The following is a 13,623-nucleotide window of genomic DNA, read 5'->3' as shown; positions in this document are numbered from 1 at the left end:
GTGAATTTAGTGGAGGCTGGGACCGAGTCAGAGCCTGGGACCGCTCACGTCCTACCCACCCCCAGAATTGCGGGCCCCAGCTCGGTGCTGGTATCTGCGGCGGTGTATGCTTCCTCCACTAAACCACCCTCCTCCTCCTCCTCCTCCAACGCAACCTCTGTCTCGCAATCAAGATGTGTCAGCAGCAGCAGCACGTCGCCAGCAGTCGGTGTCGCGCGGCGTGGCAGCACAGCGGTGGGCAAGCGTCAGCAGGCCGTGCTGAAACTACTCAGCTTAGGAGAGAAGAGGCACACAGCCCACGAACTGCTGCAGGGTCTGACAGAGCAGACCGACCGCTGGCTTTCGCCGCTGAGCCTCCAACCGGGCATGGTCGTGTGTGACAACGGCCGTAACCTGGTGGCGGCTCGGCAGCTCGGCAGCCTCACGCACGTGCCATGCCTGGCCCATGTCTTTAATTTGGTGGTTCAGCGCTTTCTGAAAAGCTACCCATGCTTGTCATACCTGCTCAGAAAGGTGCGCCGGGTCAGCGCACATTTCCGCAAGTCCAAGACGGACGCTGCCACCCTGCGGACCCTGCAACATCGGTTTAATCTGCCAGTGCACCGACTGCTGTGCGACGTGCCCACACGGTGGAACTCTACGCTCCACATGTTGGCCAGACTCTATGAGCAGCGTAGAGCTATAGTGGAATACCAACTCCAACATGGGCGGCGTAGTGGGAGTCAGCCTCCTCAATTCTTTACAGAAGAGTGGGCCTGGTTGGTAGCCATCTGCCAGGTCCTTGGAAACTTTGAGGAGTCTACCCAGATGGTGAGCGGGGATGCTGCAATCATTAGCGTCACCATTCCTCTGCTATGCCTCTTGAGAAGTTCCCTGCAAAGCATAAAGGCAGACGCTTTGCACTCGGAAACGGAGGCGGGGGAAGACAGTATGTCGCTGGATAGTCAGAGCACCCTCATGTCTATATCTCAGCGCATTGAGGAGGAGGAGGGGGAAGAGACAGCTTGGCCCACTGCTGAGGGTACCCATGCTGCTTGCCTGTCATCCTTTCAGCGTGTATGGCCTGAGGAGGAGGAGGAGGAGGAGGATCCTGAAAGTGATCTTCCTAGTGAGGACAGCCATGTGTTGCGTACAGGTACCCTGGCACACATGGCTGACTTCATGTTAGGATGCCTTTCTCCAGACCCTCGCGTTACACTCATTCTGGCCACTACGGATTACTGGGTGTACACACTGCTCGACCCACGGTATAAGGAGAACCTTTCCACTCTCATACCCGAAGAGGAAAGGGGTTCGAGAGTGATGCTATACCACAGGACCCTGGCGGACAAACTGATGGTAACATTCCCATCCGACAGCGCTAGTGGCAGAAGGCGCAGTTCCGAGGGCCAGGTAGCAGGGGAGGCGCAGAGATCAGGCAGCATGTACAGCGCAGGCAGGGGAACATTCTCCAAGGCCTTTGCCAGCTTTATGGCTCCCCAGCAAGACTGTGTCACCGGTCCCCAGTCAAGGCTGAGTTGGCGGGAGCACTGTAAAAGGATGGTGAGGGAGTACGTAGCCAATCGCACGACCGTCCTCGGTGACGCCTCTGCCCCCTACAACTACTGGGTGTCAAAGCTGGACACATGGCCCGAACTCGCGCTGTATGCCCTGGAGGTGCTTGCTTGTCCTGCGGCTAGCGTCTTGTCAGAGAGGGTGTTTAGTGCGGCTGGGGGAATCATCACGGATAAGCGTACCCACCTGTCAACCGACAGTGCCGACAGGCTAACACTCATCAAGATGAACAAAGCCTGGATTTCCCCAGACTTCTCTTCTCCACCAGCGGACAGCAGCGATACCTAAACAATAGGTAGGCTGCACCCGCGGATGGAAGCATCGTTCTCTATCACTATCAAAAACGGGGACCTTTTTGCTTCATCAATCTGTGTATTCTATTCATCCTCCTGCTCCTCCTCCTGAAACCTCACGTAATCACGCCGAACGGGCAATTTTTCTTAGGGCCACAAGGCTCAGTCATATAATTTTTGTAAACAATTTTTATACGTTTCAATGCTCATGAAAGCGTTGAAACTTGCACCTGAACCAATTTTTATTTTAACTGGGCTGCCTCCAGGCCTAGTTACAAATTAAGCCACATTAACCAAAGCGATTAATGGGTTTCACCTGCCCTCTTGGTTGGGCATGGGCAATTTTTCTGAGGTACATTAGTACTGTTGGTACACCAATTTTTTGGGGCCCTCGCCTACAGTGTAATCCAATAAATTTTTTGCCCACCTGCATTAAAGCTGACGTTACATCAGCTGTGCTGGGCACTGCAATGGGATATATTTATGTACCGCCGGTGGCTTCCTGGTACCCACCCATGCTGTCGGTCCACACGGAGTTGTAACTGCATGTGTCCACTTCTAAAGAACCCCAGTCTGACTGGGGCATGCAGTGTGGGCCGAAGCCCACCTGCATTAAACCTGACATTACCTCAGCTGTGATGGGCACTGCAATGGGATATATTTATGTACCGCCGGTGGGTTCCAGGAAGCCACCCATGCTGTCAGTCCACACGGAGTTGTAACTGCATGTGTCCACTTCCAAAGAACCCCAGTCTGACTGGGGCATGCAGTGTGGGCCGGAGCCCACCTGCATTAAACATGACATTACCTCAGCTGTGATGGGCAATGCAATGGGATATATTTATGTGCCGCCGGTGGCTTCCTGGCACCCACCCATGCTGTCGGTCCACAGAGACTTCACAATAGGGAGTTGTACCTGCCTGTGTCTATGAATTAAAAACCCCGGTCAGGTTGGGGCATGCAGTGTGGGCCGAAGCCCACCTGCATTTAATCTGACGTTAGCTCTGCTGTCCAGGGCACTGCAATGGGATACATTTATGTACAGCGGGTGGGTTCCAGGGAGCCACCCATGCTGTGGGTGCACACGGAATTCCCATTGCGGAGTTGTACCTGCCTGTGACTATTTATAAAAAAACGCGGTCTGACTGGGGCATGCAGACACCTTGACAGAATGAATAGTGTGTGGCACATAGGATCCCCATTGCTATGCCCACTTGTGCAGCTCCTGATGGCGGTGGCACACGATTATATTTCTCATTGCTTCTGTACAGCATTGTGGGCTATCGCCCCGCCCCTTTTAAAGAGGGTCGCTGCCTAGCCGTGCCAACCCTCTGCAGTGTGTGCCTGCGGTTCCTCCTCATGGCATATGCACTTATAAATAGACATGAGGGTGGTCTGGCATGAGGGCAGCTGAAGGCTGCGCAGGGACACTTTGGTGTGTGCTGTGGACACTGGGTCGTGCGGGGGGGGGGGGGGGGGTTGGGCAGCATGTAACCCAGGAGAACTGGCAGCGGAGTGTCATGCAGGCAGTTATTGTGCTTTGTTGGAGGTAGTGTGGTGCTTAGCTAAGGTATGCATTGCTAATGAGGGCTTTTCAGAAGTAAAAATTGTTGGGAGGGAGGGGGGCCCACTCTTGCAGCTACTGTGGCTTAATAGTGGGACCTGGGAACTTGAGATGCAGCCCAACATGTGGCCCCTCGCCTGCCCTATCCGTTGCTGTGTCGTTCCCATCACTTTCTTGAATTGCCCAGATTTTCACAAATGGAAACCTTAGCGAGCATCGGCGATATATAAAAATGCTCGGGTCGCCCATTGACTTCAATGGGGTTCGTTATTCGAAACGAACCCTCGAGCATCGCAAAATTTTCATCCCGAGTAACGAGCACCCGAGCATTTTGGTGCTCGCTCATCTCTAGGAGGGAGTTTAGCAGTCTTGCAGCTAAACTGCCTTTCACCTCCCTTCTCTGCTCACTGTCATTGGCTCCCGTAGGAGCCCATGCAGCAGCCGACGTATTCCGGCCCGAAAGATAGTTCCAGGACTATCTTTTGGGCCAGTCTTAAAAGCGCCTGGTGCTATATTGGCCAGCCAGCCGCTTGCACATTGTGGGAATACGGCATTGGAATCCAAAGCATCAGATCGTAGTGTATATCGCCCAACCGTGAAAACGGTGGGCTGATATACACTCACGTGAAAGAGCCCTCAGGCAGAAAGTTGCATAATCTCACTGCTCTTATAGTAAAGAACTCCCTTCTATGTTGGTGACGAAACCTTCTTTCCTCTAACCGTAGAGGATGCCCTCTTGTTATCCTGGGTATAAACAGATCATGGGAGAGATCCTTGTATTGTCCCCTCATGTATTTATATATAGTTATTTGGTTGCCCTTTTGCCGTTTTATTAATTTACTGATTAATCACCAGGGTGAATAATCCCAATTTGGATAGCCTCTCTGGGTATTCCAGTCCTCCCATTCCATTTATTAATTTAGTTGCCTTTCTTTGTACCCCCTCCAGCCCTGTAACATCTTTCCTGAGCACCGGTGACCAGAACTGTACACAGTATTCCATGTGAGGCCTAACAAGTGCCTTATATAGTGGGAGAATAATGTTCTCGCCCCTATACCTCTTTTAATACACCCCAAGACTTTATTTGCTTTTGCAGCAGCTGACTGGCATTGATTGCTCCAGTTAAATCTACAATCCACTAGTATCCCCAGGTCTTTTTCTATATCACTTTTCCCTAGCAGTACCCCGTTTGGTGTATATTGGTGTTATCTGTTTCTCTTGCCCATGTGCAGAACCTTACATTTATCGATGTGGAACTTCATTTGCCATTTTTCCACCCAAGCCCCCAGCTTATCTAGGTCCGTTTGTAGCCGTACATTGTCCTCCGTTGTATTAATTATCTTATATAATTTCATATCGTCTGCAAACCTTGATATTTTGCTGTGCAGCCCCTCTATCAGGGGTTGATAAATATATTAAACAGAATGAGGCCTAATAATACTTTACCCTACCTTTCCCTTAATAAAAAAAGAGGGGTAAAAAGAGGAGATTTTGGAACAAAACAACACCGAATGCTCCCCATTAACTATACTGGGGTCTGTTTGGTTTCCGTTCGGCCGTCCAGGACTCTTCAAGATGGAAATCTAGATACCGTAATAAATACCAGGATTTTTCAAGACGGAATAGCACAGCAGAAATCAGAGACAGAGGTTCCGAAAAGAGCAGGAAAACGGAAAACACTAGTGTGAACTAGCCCTTATTTTTGCAACCCTCTTGCAGGGTCCAATAGCAGTTTCATGTTTTAAAGTAAAGCTGAGGTTATCGGGTGTAGCAGAGCTGTATTTGTCATGACTCATATTTGGCAAAACTCATTATCTTTATCAGGGGTTTGAAGTAAACCTACAGCATTATTTGTAACAAGACTATTAATGCATGAAACGTCCTCCTGCTAATTAACTTTCTTAAGCTACCTCAGGGATTTCTTATAATTGAACACTACATAAAGAGTTAAACACATTTCCAGCACGCTCAGCCCTCCAAGGATTACACAGAAGCATGTGAGAAATACAACATTCCTCTGAAATGAAAAATGACAAAATTATAATTTATTTTTTTTTGCCAAGTATAATCCCAGAAGCTGTGACCACCGTCGTTAGTGCCGCTCCCCCCATCTCAGAAGGAAAACTGGCACCAAAGCATCTGCTGAGAAATTCTATGAATATCCTTCCTTTCTCTGTCACTTACAAGGCCGACATATACAAATAAGCTTATTTATATTCACAAGAGGGGGCTCCTTTAAATGGCAGCACCTTTACCAATGGAGAAGATAGATAGAGGTGGCAAATACTCCAGCAGGAATAGACACAAGATGAATTACTGCTGTATGGTCACATGAGGGGAATCATCCTTGTTTTCTTATATGATGTGTGCAGGCGATCTATGTCTTTCAAGTATTAAATGGCAGAATGTCCATCAAAAACCAAGGAGCAAGACACACTTACTGGGCAGACTAGACAAGACTAGACTAAAACTAGGTATTTGGAATGAGAACAGAGAATCCTGGATAAAACACAACTTGTCACAGCTATCAACTGCGCTGTACTGCAGAAGCCAAAAATATTTCTATAAAAGTGAACCAATCAGATTCTTCTTTCTGTTCTTTACAAATCATCCTTCAAAATTCTGGATATGTGTCCTTCCAGCACACATCTCAGAAGAAGTAGCAGTCCCAAAGATCTCACAGGGACTCTGCAACACATATTAAAAAAGAAGACAGAGGACAGTCTCCTACTAGATGACACAAGGTTGAAGAGCCGTGGCCATTTCCTAGAGGGGCTGAAGTGTTGAACTCCATGGCAGACTGAAGACATCCCATTTTATTTAAAGGTATATGTATGGTTATATCATTTGGGTATTGAAGTGTAGTATTATCTTGGAACCATGTAGCGGTACTAAAGTAGCATAATTGGTGTGGAAAATCAGCAGCAAAACCACATGAAAATTCACACCACACTGGAATTCGACACTCTTCTGCAGCAGAATCTGCACCATTGGTGTGGATTTCCCTGCAGAATTTGACACTGTTCTGTAGCAGACATCACCCATGCAATATGCACGCAAATACTCAATAAGCTGCGCAATTCAGAGAAAAAACACAACTTGACTTCATTTAGCAAAATAGCCTTTTAATCCATGGAAGGGGTGTCATGCATGTGTGTGAACTGGCCCTGTGTGTGCAAAAAAAAACACAGAACTATGCGCACAAGTCAATCTCATCACCCTCATTCTCTGCGCAAATACGTAGCGTTCGTGTGACGCCACCTTTAGGGCTAATGCTCACAGACGGATTTCTGCCGCGTTGTACGCGACAGAAATCCGCGGCATTGCCCTGCAGCTATTGAACCTAATAGCTCAATGTTTGCGCTGTGGAATTCCGCAGCGTGAAATAAACTGCGGCATGTTCTAAATGCCGCGGGAATACTCGCGGCCGGCTTCCATTGTAGTCAAAAGAAGCCGTCCGTCGTGCTTTACTTCTGCTGTAGCACAGCGGAAGTATCGCGTGAATACGCCGCCCTGTCAACTGTGTCATCTGACACTACCGGCGCATCATAGAATAAAGATGAAATCACGACAGCAGAGTATGGGGTAAAGTTCACGCATCCATCAGGATGTTTCTTTATTCCCTGAATATCACAATAGGAATGCGATGTTTCGACCCCTTACATGGGTCTTTGTCAAGACTGTTCTGCGCATGCGCGCCAGCCCTCCGTACGGAGTGGTAAGTATGGGGGTTTTCGGGGGGCACTGTGGCGGACTCCGCTGCGATATTCAGCTGGCAGAGTCCGTCACGGCCGTGGGCATGAGCCCTAAGGGAGTATTATAGGCATATTGCACATTATTTGGTGACTATATGGCGGTATTATGTGGGCATGGCAATATTAACTTGGCCTGTATGGTCTTATAATGACGGCTATCTATACATACATTGTATACACACATCATTTTCTAACAGTTTTCATAGGGTAAGAGAGGACTAGCGCACGTCCTACAACAAGTGCTATGGCCATTTCATTCTCCCGGGACGAATTGTTCTGCTTTACATTTCAGAAGCTTCTTCCACTTTGTTGCTTTTGCCTGTAATAACTCACTTTTTAATTTTAAAAATGGGAAACAAAGCACAGGAGCGAGCGGCGACGACAATAAACAACCAGCACTAATATGTTTTTACGGGCGCCGTACGCGCCTCTCTCGTCGACTTTTATTTTTAATGTGGATTTATGGAACATTCACGTTTGTTTAAAGTCGCAGATAGTAAGCGTAACCGCCTCATCTTGGCGGCCCCCGCCTCGACACTCCGTTGTAATACATTAACACCATATTTTAGCCTCTAACAGATCGAGCTTTCCTACCTATATTCAGCTTTCCCTGGGGAGAAGAAGCATCTCAGGTTCTAATATGGTTCCTGTCTGCCCTAATCACCTTGTAATGTACGGTCTCCGGGGCCGGGCCCGTGCACATTTTAAGGCTTTAATATTGGATAATTTGTCTAATTATGACAAAACGTTATCCCTCAATGTGACAACAGAGAGGAGGTAAGAGCTCATTTGTCCCAGATGTAACATGTAATTTCCTCCATAGTTGTACTAGGTAAAGATTGACATTTTTGTGTAAAGTAATAGGGCTATAGACCCGAATTGTTAATCTAGGAGTGGGGGGCGATAACAACGGTTATACGGTATTTAATTTGTAGTTAACAGATCAAACGATATTACTTACCGGGTGACTACATTTAATTATTTCTCGTTGCGTCTTGTTTGTTTTAGCACGTTTTTTTACTATTATGTTAAATAAACACCTACAGCAGCGCTCTACTAATACAAAGACCAAATTTTCCATGCTAGAATATGATAGTCTAACCTATATGCTGGAAACAGGGCCTTATATATGCCAGCAGTGGGGATTGTTAGCCAGGTGCCTCCTGTTAGGCCATATGGCCTAGTTCCCGGTATCCGGGAATCTAAAGGCTAAGAGTTTTTAAGGAATCTCTCTCCCTCATACACAGATCAAAGAATGTGCTGACAAGGTCGAACTTGCCACTGGCAAGAAGGTAGGATCTGGAGAGAAGAAAGAAGCTAAAGCAATGACTGCAGCTCCTAGTGCCGCCAATGAGAAGGATTCAAAGGAAGCTGCTAAACCTGGAATGGCACCTAAAAAACCAGCACCTTCCAAGGTATGTTAAGTCACAAAGCACTGACCGATCTCCATAACTGACGGGTTATGACTTTGTAACAACTTTATTGCTCTTTATAGAGTGGAGGTCCTGTGAAGAAGGGTAAAGCTCCCGCAGCTGGAGGTGGAGCTGCTAAGGGAAAGAAGGCAGCAGATGTGAAAGAGGTGTTTGAACAAGAACTCTCTGTAAGTATCATGAAGGCTTTATATAACTAGTGAAGTGAGGCCGTGGTGGTGGTCCTGTGGCATTGTTTAAGTCATCCCTGTTCTTGTAGCCTGAGGCCTGTGAAGAGAAGGCAGCAGCAGTTTTTCCTGCAACTTGCATGCAACTGCTGGACAGTGACAACTGGAAGGAAAGATTGGCAAGCATGGAGGCATTCCAGAAGGTAAGCTACCCTAAGTCATTGGCCAATAGCAAGTGCACAATAGCAACAAAACAAATTGGGCATAGCTGCAGGAGAAGAGGTTGTTGGAAATGTTTTTTTTTTTCTTTCAAGAGCAGGTAATGTGTTAAATTAGGAAAAAGTATGATTGCCATTGGGTTGCACTTGCCACTCTGGCTATCTTGTGCCATACACTACTGACGCTAGTAACTTGGTTGAATCGGTCATGTGGGTATATGTAAACATCATCGTTGCAGTCATAAAAGCTAAATTTGGTGGGGTAAACTATACTTACCATCAGCGGGTTCAGGTTCCATCAGGTACTGGGTAAGGGCAGCTTCGGCAAGGTAAGTGTTACACCTCTATTTTATCTCCATCAGCCGTAGTGTTACAGTGCAGATATTCAGTACGTTCCTATTGTCATACTTATTTTGCATTTTTTCCCTTAGGTCGTCCTGGCATCTGTCCGTCGCCGAAGCATCTTCAAGGCCATCAAGATCTTCAACAAGGAGGAGGACAACACCGAAGAACTTCAGCACGAGAGACGAGTTCTCCTGGCGGCCAGAGATTGCCCGTTCCTGTATCATCTCAGTGCCACAATACAGTCTGAGATATATACGGGGGTCTCCCCGCTCCGGTCACCTATTCCATAATAGGTGGCGGATCAGAAAATGTGTTCCTTAGGGCGGATTCACACGGATGAGCGCGAGTCGCATCCAACATTCTTGGACGCGACTCCCATCGCACAGGAAATAGACGCTCCTTTCGTGTCCGGTGTGATGTGCGGGGCTCTTACAGTATTGTGCTTTGTATTACAGGGTCACGTCTACTTCGTCATGGAGTACCTGTCCGGCGGCAGCCTGCAGACCCTGATTAATGTGTCGGGTAAACTGAACCGCCCCACTACACAGTGAGTAACCAGTTCTGGGGTTCGGCGGGCGGATCAGTTGTTAGAGGTAAGAGGACATTGTGCAGCAGTTATCCAGAATGATCACCATTGATACTAAACACTTTCCTCTCTTCATCAGGTTCCTCACAGGGGAGCTGATCTGCGGCCTCCAGTTTCTCCACCGGCGTGGCATCGTGCATCGGTAAGAGGAACAGGATGGATTTTGGCATTGTTTTCCATGAGCTGTCAGGTTCTGCGGCTTAGCTTTATGCACTTGAATGGGGCTGAGCAGCAATACCAGATACAGCCACGGACAGGAGAGGCGCTGTTTCTAAAAAGGATTTTCTTTTCATTGCAGAGACATCAAGCCAGACAACATCATGCTGGATAGAGATGGGCACATCCAAATTATCGACATGGGTCTGGCACAAGACGGTCTGACCGCATCCAGCAAGATCCGCGGACGGGAAGGAACATTCCGCTACATGGCCCCTGAGATGATCCTGAAGCAAGCCTACAACGTAGCAATGGACTGGTGGAGTATGGGCATCGTTGTGTCCAGAATGGCAACTGGGCATTCACCATTTTTTGATGGCCAACAGGTACAGATGGTCCAGGACTCGATCACCACCGACAAGCCAAGCTTTCCACCGTGGCTGGATCCCGACCTGAGACATCTAATCAAGAAGCTGCTACAGAAGGATCCGGAGAGGCGCCTGGGACTGACCGGAAACATCAGGAGCCACCCGTTTTTTGGAGACATGCGCTGGGAGGAACTGGAGCAGAGGAGAATAGTACCACCATTTAAACCTTTTCCCGTAAGTGAAGACTTACTGAATGTTATATTTCCATGTCAAGTGTCCAGAAGAGGAGAATATATTATATACTTTATATCTGTTTATTTCTTTCTCTTGCAGCACGCTATAGGTATCAACCATCTGGATTTGCCAGAAGATGCACCAGCTCTTTACCCTGTGTCTGACTTCACATTTCTAGCACCTAGTTGGACACAGTAGGATGAACCTGCGCCTTCTACCCTGCAGCCCGTGCCTCCTGTGCCCACCGCCTGCGTACAGCCGGACGTCCGCTTGCTCTGGACAGCGTCTCTCAGTGCCGTGAGTATCATCTTAACACTACATTAATCTCTAGGCTCTGAATCTTTGGACTTTTGGGACGACTTCAAGAACTTGGCGATTCTTCAAGACCAGAATCTCTCCAAGACCCCAGTGATTGTCCATTCTACAGTCAAGAACTCACCAACTGCGCCATCGGATGGAGATGAGGTGAGTATCTGTATGGGCATTTGATCCAGGGACTAATTTCCGAGTCAAGAAGGAATGTTTTTCCCCTTATGTCAGAACAAATTGGCAGATGTCTTAGAGGGGTTTTTTCTTTCCTTCCTCTGGATCAATACTACTGCCCCCCGCCACCCCCCTCCCTGCCCCATTCAATTCGGCCACTTCCCAAACATTTGGTCACCTTCTTGGGACAAACTAATCAGACCTTGATTCGGGGACGGTTCTGGCTGCCGTGCGCGGAGTCGGGAAGGAGTTTTTCCTCATCTGAAGCTGAATTAGCAGACGCTCAATGAGGTTTTTTCGCCTTCCCCTGGATTAGGTTCTTACAATCACTGATCCAGGGAACTTGTCTGACTGCCCTCAGTGGAGTCGGGAAGGAGTTTTCCCCCTTTCAGGGTTTTTTTCGCCTTCCCCTGAATCAGTGAACGTCAATGGATCTAACATATCCTTCACTTATTTAAAATATTTAGCAAATCATCCTCATTAATAAAATTGTAAATCAATAAAATTCTCTGTTTTCACCCCAATATCATTGTGTGTCTGGTTTTATTTCCATCGTATCCTTCTCCTGCTGCTTGTATTATTTGGGTTTTCTGGTCTCGTTGCATGTACTCAGCAATGTAATACTGAGAATGTGATTGGACTAGAAGTACATGTAATACAGAGCAGCAGACTCAGGGGGGCATCAGTGAGGGAATGGGGGGACAGTGAAGTATGTAAGACTCGCAGACTCAGCGCCCCTCTCCTATGAGACCAGACTCTTAGTATAAGGTGCTCCTAGGACCTGACGGGTTTCCTTTAGACCTCTTTCACACAGACGTATTGCGGCTGTATTGCCGCGATAAAACGTTGACCAAAACCCGCGACCGTCTGCAGCATCGGATCCCAACGCATTCATTCAGATGGACGCTTTTAAGCCGCATCAAAACATCGCAGCCGTGATAATAGAACATTGCGGCCGAATACCCCGGCCGATGTTTTGACGCAGCCGGTAAAGTTAGGTCTTGTCCTATCTTTCAGTCAGCTGTCGGCTTCCCCAGGCTTCTATTGGAGCTGCACCATATCAGCTGGCTCTATTGAGCCATCAGAAGTCTTTATGCCGGCCGAAGGAATTCCGTGCTGCTGCATCTATACGCCGCATACCGGCCATGTGAATCGGCGAGATCTAGCTGCGACTTGGTTGAGGCTTTTCCTCATTTATGTGTTTTTTGGCCGCAGTGCGGTTGGCCGAGAACGCATTGCTCGTGTGAATGAGGCCTTAAGATGCCGATACTAATGGCCTATGGCAGTGGTGCTACAAGACGCTTTCCTGCTCCCCCGCCTGGCAGCTCTTCCATAATGCAGGCGGCACAGTGATGTCATTGCACCGCCTGCGTTGTTCCGCAGGAACCTGGCCAGATTGGTAACAGCAGTGGATCTGAGATGCTGCGGAGAGCGAGGGAGGCGGCTGAGTATTCTAATACGGGACCCGGTGTAATGAGTCTCATATGTTCTCTTTCTCTGCTCAAATGCGCTGGAAAATAGAGCGTGCTGCGTATCGTTTTACACACTGAATTTGCATGCAAAATACGCGAATGTGAACGAACCCATTGGAATCGATGGGCTCTATACTCTGCATATTGTGCGCAAATACGACCGTGGGAAGCCATGTGTAGTGAGCAAATACACATGTAATTATGTCCGTGTGAATGCGCCCTCAGGCTGGATTCATATTAGCGTAAGCATATTTGCGCACGTTTTTGCAGAATGCGCATTACATATTTCTGTGCACATCGCTGTATTTTACTGTACTTTTTGCTCCCATTCATTGAAATGAGCAATTAGTGAATTAGTTTAATATGCGCTCTTCCCATGAGCGCATGCGCAGGACAATAGAGCGCGCCGCGTACTGTTTTCTGCAAACAAAATGCATGAGCAAAATACGCTTATGGGAACGAACCCATCGCAATCAGTGGGTTCTATTCACTGCGTATTGTGCGTACAAGTACAATCGTGTGAATCCGGCGTGTCGTGGAGCCGCCGCAGCGGATTCCGCAGTGTTTACACTACAATGAATGTGGAGGAGATTTTAGAGTTCTCATTAACGGTGCGGAGGTTGTCTACAAGGACTATTTATGCTGCTGGGATGTAACTCTGTAGACCCAGTGCAGCCCGACAACCCTGATTAATGGCATCATATTTTAATGGACCCTTTATAAACCAAAATGTAACCATATCAGAAGGGTAATTAAAGGGGCAGTTATGTTCTCCGCAAGCGCTTCATCCTGCATCCCATCCGCATACAGAGACAAGTGAGGACGCCGCGGGCATGGAGGCTCTAGTACCCTGTTTTACCGCCAGTAGCCTGGATACAAGATGTGATCTGGGCATGCATGGAGGATCTAGTACCCTGAGTGTCAGAGGCCATATATGTAATGTGTGTCTTGAGACCAAATGTCCTTCAGCTAAGCGACTGGAAAGGGTTCTGATAGAC

General features: G+C 47.9%; 2 protein-coding genes across 2 annotated transcripts; both read left to right on the top strand.

The window, feature by feature from the left end:
* The first annotated feature begins 7,057 nt into the window (after positions 1–7,057).
* Positions 7,058–9,877, top strand: LOC136581780 (uncharacterized). Its single transcript, XM_066582401.1, has 6 exons — positions 7,058–7,129; positions 8,414–8,581; positions 8,662–8,766; positions 8,856–8,966; positions 9,413–9,554; positions 9,648–9,877. The coding sequence occupies exons 1-6, from the start codon at positions 7,058–7,060 to the stop codon at positions 9,875–9,877; spliced, it is 828 nt and encodes a 275-aa protein (XP_066438498.1).
* A 518-nt stretch (positions 9,878–10,395) lies between these two features.
* Positions 10,396–11,504, top strand: LOC136581681 (protein kinase C delta type-like). The gene is made up of 2 exons (XM_066582307.1): positions 10,396–10,670; positions 10,770–11,504. Exons 1-2 carry the CDS (start codon positions 10,416–10,418, stop codon positions 10,866–10,868), a joined length of 354 nt encoding a protein of 117 aa, XP_066438404.1. The 5' UTR covers positions 10,396–10,415; the 3' UTR covers positions 10,869–11,504.
* The last annotated feature ends 2,119 nt before the right edge of the window (positions 11,505–13,623 follow it).

The sequence above is a fragment of the Eleutherodactylus coqui genome, chromosome 11 (assembly GCF_035609145.1).
Source record: "Eleutherodactylus coqui strain aEleCoq1 chromosome 11, aEleCoq1.hap1, whole genome shotgun sequence".
Lineage (NCBI taxonomy): Eukaryota > Metazoa > Chordata > Amphibia > Anura > Eleutherodactylidae > Eleutherodactylus > Eleutherodactylus coqui.
Note: the sequence above shows the minus strand (reverse complement) of the source record. Positions and strands in the feature narration are given on the sequence as shown.